The sequence below is a fragment of the Salvelinus sp. IW2-2015 genome, linkage group LG8 (genome assembly GCF_002910315.2).
Source record: "Salvelinus sp. IW2-2015 linkage group LG8, ASM291031v2, whole genome shotgun sequence".
In the NCBI taxonomy this organism is placed as follows: Eukaryota; Metazoa; Chordata; class Actinopteri; order Salmoniformes; family Salmonidae; genus Salvelinus; species Salvelinus sp. IW2-2015.
This window is the reverse complement of record NC_036848.1, coordinates 44,919,738-44,927,854: the sequence shown is the minus strand read 5'-3', so window position 1 is coordinate 44,927,854 and position 8,117 is coordinate 44,919,738. Positions and strand designations below refer to the sequence as shown.

Genomic DNA, 8,117 nt, shown 5'->3' with positions numbered 1-8,117 from the left:
TAACATCTGCTAAACATGTGTATGTGACCAATAAAATGTTATTTTATTTGATCAATACACCCAGTCAGTACAAAGATACAGGCGTCCTTCCTAACTCAGTTGCCGAAGAGGAAGGAAACCGCTCAGGGATTTCACCATGAGGCCAATGGTGACTTTAAAACAGTTACAGAGTTTAATGGCTGTGATAGGAGAAAACTGAGGATGGATCAACAACATTGTAGTTTCTCCACAATACTAACCTTATTGACAGAGTGAAAAGAAGGAAGCCTGTACAGAATAAAAATATTCCAAAACACGCATCCTGTTTGCAACAAGGCAATAAAGTAAAAGTACAAAAAATGTGGCAAAGAAATTAACTTTATGTACTGAATACAAAACGTTTTGTTTGGGGCAAGTCCAACACAAAACATCACTAAGTTCCACTCTTCATATCTTCAAGCATGGTGGTGTCTGTATCACGTTAAGGGTATGCTTGTCATCAGCAATTTTTGGGGGGGATAAAAGAAACAGAATAGAGCTTAGAACAGGCAAAATCCTGGGAAAAAATCCTGGGAAACATGGTTCAATCTGCCTTCCACCAGACACTGGGAGATGAATTCACCTTTCAGCAGGACAATAACCTAAAACACAAGGCCAAATCTACACTGGAGTTGCTTACCAAGAAGACAGTGAATGTTCCTGAGTGGCCTTGTGTTTTAGGTTATTGACCTTKATCTACTTGACAATCTATGGCAAAACCTGAAAATGGTTGTCTAGCAATGATCAGAACCAATTTGGTAGAGCTTGAAGAATTTWGAAAAGAATAATGGGCAAATGTTGCACAATCCAGGTGTAGAAAGCTCTTAGAGACTTACCCATGAAGCTGTAATCACTAAAAGTGATTCTACAAAGTATTGACTCAGGGGTGTGAATATTTATGTAAATGCATGTTCAGAGTAATAATATCTAGATGAATGATAAAGACAAAAACATAATCCACCATAAACGATTAGCATAATCCACCATTGGGCAAGATAAAACATTTAAGTGCCTTTGAACGGGGTGCTGGGTTTTTCACGTTGAACAGTTTCCCGTGTGTATCAAAAATGGTCCACCACCCAAAGGACATCCAGKCAACTTGACACAACTGTGGGAAGCATTGGAGTCAACATGGGCCAGCATCCCTGTGGAACGCTTTCGACACCTTGTAGAGTCCATGCCCTGATCAGTTGAGGCTGTTCTGAGGGCAAAAGTGTTCCTAATGTTTGGTATACTCAGTGTATGTAACACATTCTTTACAAGTAATGCATTGCATGTAGTGGTTGACATAAACTGACATCATTTATTATATCTATAAATAAAATGTGTGATATAAACCTTATTTAGGGCGCTGAAACAAAGTGTTATCATATTGTGTGATGTAAGAACAACAGATGTTCAGAGGGTGCAGCCAAACTTTAATGTTGACCTTTTCCTATAAAGGTTTGCTGCAATGCACCAAAAACTTGTGGAATTTATCAATAACACTCACCCTCCCACAAACATACACAAACACATTGTATTTTTCTTACACACTTTGTGATTCCAACCCAAGAGATGGAAAACCTGTCTGACACAATTTCCTGGTTTCCTCTTGTGAAAGTCAGTTAATCCCACAAACCAKTGCTTGCATCATGTTCAGAGTAAATACATTGGGCACAAGGACAACAGGGTAGTCTTCTGCTCTGACCAATTTATTTATCAGCAAGTACAAAAGCCACTCTGGAACATCACAGAATACTCAGTGACGCAATGGTCTGGTTAATGAGTAACTCAGGGGTTCAGAGCTATTCATTTTTTAAGACAGACAGCAAGTCCACTGCTGACCTCAGTTAGGCTACAGCAATAGCAAGCCATCACAAGGTAAGGCAAAGCTTTCTCAATTTACTTTCAATGTACTTGTACAGTATTTGAGTTTATAGTGTGTCAAAAAGTTGTGATTCAGGAGACATGAGAGAGGGAATAGGATTTGTCTTAAAAATCTATGTAAAAAATATTGACCTGTTTATCAAGATAGGGAATGTCTTCAAGTTTTAAATTAAAACAAGGAGATTTACTCTAGCAACACTTCTGGGTTTTACCATACAATACTGTATTTGTTGGAAACGTATTGTGTACCTTGTTTAAGAAAAGGGACGGAGAAGGGAAGCATTCAAACATAGTGTACGAAAAAGAGAATTTCAGCAGTTTTTTTTTTTAATGACCCAATATCTTTGCTTACTGTAAACCTAATCATTAATCCAGGCCATGTATTCCCAGAAAGAGGAGGCTCTTGTGTTTGTTCTGTACTTCCAGAACTCTCATCATTTGGTAGTCATCCAACACAAAGAATAAAGTACATTTCATTGGCTATGTTTAAGTAACAATATGGAGTGGTGTGATCATTTGAAAAAAGTGGTATTTATGGATAAGTAGGCCTATCCCACTTAGCATGGACTGACGCCGACGTCTTTTGTTTGGTCCAGTCCGTACCAGACATAATTTGGCCCAAACTTAGACGTCTATGTTTGGTTCTGATTTGTTCACGTCCGGACCGGATCAAATTTGACCGATTATAGACATCTATGTTTAGCCCAAATATAGGCCGGTCCGGACCAGACGTTGGTGGATGTTGAAATCAAGGCCGGTCCGGACCGGCCTATATTTGGACCAAACATAGACGTCTATGTTTCACAAGTTTGGACAGCACAGTACAGTACAGTAGAGCACAGCAGAGTACATTACAGTAATGCACAGCACAGCAGAGTACAGTACAGTAAATAAAAGTAGAGCATACTACAGTACAGTAGAGTGCAGTACAATACAGTAGAGCACAGTAGAGTACAGTACAGTAAAGTATAGTTCAGCACAGTAGAGTATAGAGCAGTATAATGTACTATATTGTACCCTATTTTACTCTAATGTACTCTACTGAATTTAACTGTACTGTACTCTACTGTGCTCTAGATAAACAACAGGTAGATAAACAACAACATATCACAGTCATAGAAATAAAAAATATATATTTCTGTAACCGTTACTGAGAGTGTTATTGTAGTTGAAGTGGTCTGTTGGTTTACTCTATAGGTTGGACTATGTTGAACACCATTGCCACCAGTTTTAAAAGGTTTAGAAAATGTAACGTAAATGCATGTGATAGATGGGAGCAAATTTTCAGTTGAATGTTACATGGATAGAACAAATATTATTGTGATATAATGCTTACTTATTGAGAATGTATGTGTAGTTAAAATTTGGCCATAGAATCCAGTCTGTAAATTATTTATTTTCAACTTTCATTTAGAACCGAAAATGAACCTGATTCCAACGTCTGGAAAATACGTATTTTCAACTTTAAATCGGAACCGAAAATGAACCTGAATTCAACGGCCGGAAAATACATATTTTCAACGTCCAGAAAATGTCCTTTCAATGTCTGGAAAATACATATTTTCAACGCACGGAAAATATTCTTATGTATTTCCACCTTTCATTCAGAACCTACAATAAATATATTTTCAATGTAATTTTGCTTACTGGGATGTAAGAGTTGTCTATGCCTAGATATTACTTAGCAGATCTATATAATCAGAATTTAGGGTTGGACGTATGTTTGGATAGTGGCTAAGCTGTTTTTCTTTGTGGTCAGTTCCCTATGTACTTGCTATGGCCTAACCTCTAACCCACTGACCTCTGCAGCTGAAGGCGAGCCAGCATCCCATTCACTATCCAAAAAGAAAAGGACAGATAAAGTAAAAATAAATCAATCCTTGACAGACAGACCTCAGCCAGTGGCGTAGTGCAGTTTCGCTGCCCTACGCTTAGACCCCCGCAAGGCCTGCATTTTGCCATGAGGCTAAGAGAAAATGTTTCTGTTTAGAGCTAATTTCCTGCTATTCTAAACATTTTGCCATGAGGCTGAGATAACATTTTTCTGTTTAGAGCTAATTTCCTGCTATTCTAAACCATTTTGCCATGAGGCTGAGAGAAATGTTTCTGTTTAGAGCTAATTTCCTGCTATTCTAAACATTTTGCCATGAGGCTGAGAGAAATTTTCTGTTTAGAGCTAATTTCCTGCTATCTAAACATTTTGCCATGAGGCTGAGAGAACATTTTTCTGTTTAGAGCTAATTTCCTGCTATTCTAAACATTTTGTCATGAGGCTGAGAGAAAATGGTGCAATTTTAAGCTAATTTCCTGTCCTTCTAAACATGTTTTTAATGGCTTATGACGTGTTCATATGCTATCTGGTGTTCTGACCTGCGGGGGGGGGGGGGTGTTCTAGACAAGTGACCTCAGCTCAATGTTCCAGGCAGCCAATCATGATTTGAGATGGTAAACATTGATAACAAAGCCATGGCTTGAAATAGTAACAGGCACTGACAGAATTAACCCTATGACCCTTTTCTATCTCTTCACAGAAAAATTCAAAGGAAATTTCTGTCCAAAAAGGCGGAACATGCGTCATATATTTTGCCCTCTCCTTCTGCTCTCCTGCCTCTCGGTAGGCCTAGCGAACCGTGTATATGTCCACCCGTTTAACCTCTTTGCCTCTGAGAACGTCAGCTGTGAGACCATCAAAACCGAAGTGACCAAACCACTGGAGACTGTCCCTTTGACCCCCATTAACAATGACAGTGTGGTGCCTGACACTCGAGACTTCTCAAGCACTGACAGACTGAAACAGAACGTCACTCAGCGCACTGCTGTACTGGCAGAGCTGCTCAACTCCCTGGGTCTCCGGATGTACAAGGCTCTGAGCAGCAAGCAAAAGGACTCCAACACCTTGCTCTCGCCCATGAACACCTTTGGCTCTCTGGTCACCTTGTACCTGGGGGCCTCCAAAAAAACAGCCATCCCTTACCAGCAGCTGCTGGGCCTGAACAGGGACACGGACAGAGACGACTGTGTCTCCCTAGTGGACGGCCACAATGTTCTTCGCACTCTGCAGGACATCAATTCCCTGGTGGATGGGCCCAAGGATGAGATCAACACTCGTGTGTGGGCCTTTGCTCGCAAGGGCGCTGACCTCTCGAAGGACTTTGTCCAAGGCACCCAGGACTTCTCTGATGCCTCGTACATCAGAGCAGTGGATTTCTCCCAACCCCAGGAAGCTGAGACCCAGGTCAACAACTTCATCCAGAAGACATCAGACAGGAAAATCATGAGKCTGTTCAAGGACCTTAGCTCAACCACAGATCTACTGTTTGTCAGCTCTGTCCATTTCAAAGGTAAGCWCTCATAGTTTTCACACAAGCCAAAAAACACATACAGTACAATAGCAGTGTCAAAATATTGCAGCAGCAGACAAAAACAATTCTACAAAATCCACATCATAAACAACAAACAAGCTATTTTTCCCTRTTTCAGGCAACTGGAGGAAGGCGTTCCAGACAGAGAAAACTACCATGCAGGAGTTCAAGGTTGATGCGACAACAACTGTCATGGTCCCTCTCATGACCCACACAGGCACCTACAAGTACCTGAATGATAAGGACAGGAAGTGCACCGTGGTGAAACTATCTCTGAGCAAACGGGCCTACATGCTGCTGGTGCTGCCTCARGAGGGGAGCAGCCTGCATGACATGGAGTCTCGACTACAGTCAGACATCATCTCTGGCTGGCACAGGCATCTGAAGGAGGGGTAAGTCAGAAAATATCTGAGCTACATCTTGCAATGTTTCTGACAGGTTTATGTTACCTATGATGACACCTACAAGTGCTGTATTATGTGCTGCATTAAACATTGATAACTATTACTGAAATATTGGAGCTCAATATATTTCTGTCCCGAGGAGACAATCTATTTTTTGACAACTGACACCACTTCACACTTTGCGCCACAAAGATTTGTGGAAAGACAAATCAATCAATCAATAGTAAGCTATCTTAAAAGTAGAATCCTTAATTGAAACAATAACAAAGCRGTCACCCCACCTYTGTTTTGGTAAAAAGKAGAAGTATGGGCCTGGAAAAATGTAACCACTCTCAAATTCAAAGACAGAGCCTATGAATGCAAGGACTGGCCATCCATTATATCAACATTATAATTTTAACCAASTTTTGAGGCCATACAGTGTTTGTTTACAATTACATTGTTTGCAAACAATGGAGTAAAACAAGCTTATATTTTGGATTCTGATGGGGTATGACAGTTGAACTAAGCTCATGAGGCATTTATAAGTTATATTCTTCAAGAATCAATGGGTATAAAGATATCATTAATTTATAAGTCCAAAAATGGATGAGGATTGGATGAGGATGGCAAATAAGGATTCCAGCTTTAATGGAACATGTACTGTAGCAGCTATCAGGAATAGGGACAGAAATAAGCACTGTGCAAACTGGTCTGTTGTTTTCCCTGTAGGTTCCTGGAACTGTCTCTGCCCAAGTTCTCCATGACAGCCTTGACTGACCTAAGGTCATTGCTCTTTGACATGGCAGCTGAGATTGAGAAAAGCCTGCTGGGTTCAGATGCTGAGTTTGAGAGACTCAGCAGTAAGAAGCCGTTCAGTGTTGATAAGGTAAGATCTAGATTTCCCCTTAGTGGTATAGGAACAACAAAAATATGTTTACATAAACCTGTGATAGGGAGCAGATACTAAACTAAACAGTACCTTTACAAATCGCAGCCTACTATGTGTGGTGAATGCAAATAGACAAAAGAGAGAATGGGGGAAGAAACTGTTGGTACTCTAGTACTCCTATAGTCTTTTGCAATAATTTGTTGGAATCTAATGGTGACTTGGAGCTCATTGTAGTAGTGCATCTCTTCCAGGTGTTCAACAAAGTCATGTTTGAGATGTCTGAAGGTGGTGCTGAGAGTCAAGACAAGACCCAAGATGAAGGGGTTCCCCTCAAATTCACTGTCAACAGGCCCTTCTTCTTCGCTATTGTAGAGGGAAACTCCAATGCCATTCTCATGCTGGGAAAAATAAGAAACCCGACTCTTTAGGGCTTCTACATCAACATAACAAATCTGTGACCAACTGCAGAAGAATGCACATGAAAGCCTCCTGGATCAGCAGACTTGTGGGTTTGTACTGACAGATCAATGCAATATTGCATGTTCCCTTACTAGTATGATAATTTATTCCAGGAGTTAAGAACTTATGTATACATCATGTATCATGTTTGTGAAAAAACACAATATTACGCTGTATTAAGCTGTAATGTATTCACATAGAGCACATTCAAATCAAATCAAATTGTATTTGTCACATGCGCCYAATACCACAGGTGTAAGGTGTAGACCTTACAGTGAAATGCTTACTTACCAGCCCTTAACCAACAATGCAGTTTTAAGAAAATCCCTAAAAAAGAGATAAGAATAACAAGTAATTAAAGAGCTGCAGTAAATAACAATAGCGAGGCTATATACAGGGGGTACCGGTACAGTCAATTTGCGGGGGGCACCGGTGTCGAGGTAATTATGTACATGTAGGTAGAGTTATTAAAGTGACTATGCATAGATAATAACAGAGAGTAGCAGCAGCATGGGGGAGGGGAGGTTGCAAATAGTCTGGGTAGCCAGATTTGATTAGCTGTTCATGAGTCTTATGGCTTGGGGGCAGAAGCTGTTTAGAAGCCTCTTGGACCTAGACTTGGCACTCCGGTACCGCTTGCCGTGTGGTAGCAGAGAGAACAGTCTATGACTAGGATGGCTGGAGTCTTTTGACAATTTTTAGGGCCTTCCTCTGACACCTATATCTAACATTATGCAGATCTTTGTGTCTAATATACATTGTAGAGATACAGCAATGTACTTACTGTTTGCTATGATAAAGGTAAACATGGTTGATAGGATTATTGAAAGGTRTGAATTTGTATATTCTATTATGCTAAGAGTTTGTTTTGTTGCGATTTGTGATTGCATGAATAAAACATTGTTTCTCTATATTGTTGAAATGTCCATTTGTCTTGAAAAATCCTTTACAAAAAAGGGAACAGCTAGTGACTATTTCTCCTGAGACTTAAAAGGTTTAGATAACATGGGGCTAATAATGACAAACCTTTTCGCAAAACCAGACCGTAAATAATGAAGGCTGATCCCTGTCTCGCAAATGAACTGAATGTCACTGAGCTTTATGATATGCCTTATTAGGTCACSCCTCATAACA

At 40.2% G+C, this 8,117-nt stretch overlaps 1 protein-coding gene across 1 annotated transcript; it reads left to right on the top strand.

The window, feature by feature from the left end:
- Window positions 1-1,792: 1,792 nt before the first annotated feature.
- agt (angiotensinogen) lies at window positions 1,793-7,491 on the top strand. The gene is made up of 5 exons (XM_023993504.2): window positions 1,793-1,881; window positions 4,419-5,228; window positions 5,368-5,641; window positions 6,365-6,521; window positions 6,776-7,491. The coding sequence occupies exons 2-5, from the start codon at window positions 4,457-4,459 to the stop codon at window positions 6,950-6,952; spliced, it is 1,380 nt and encodes a 459-aa protein (XP_023849272.1). The 5' UTR covers window positions 1,793-1,881; window positions 4,419-4,456; the 3' UTR covers window positions 6,953-7,491.
- The last annotated feature ends 626 nt before the right edge of the window (window positions 7,492-8,117 follow it).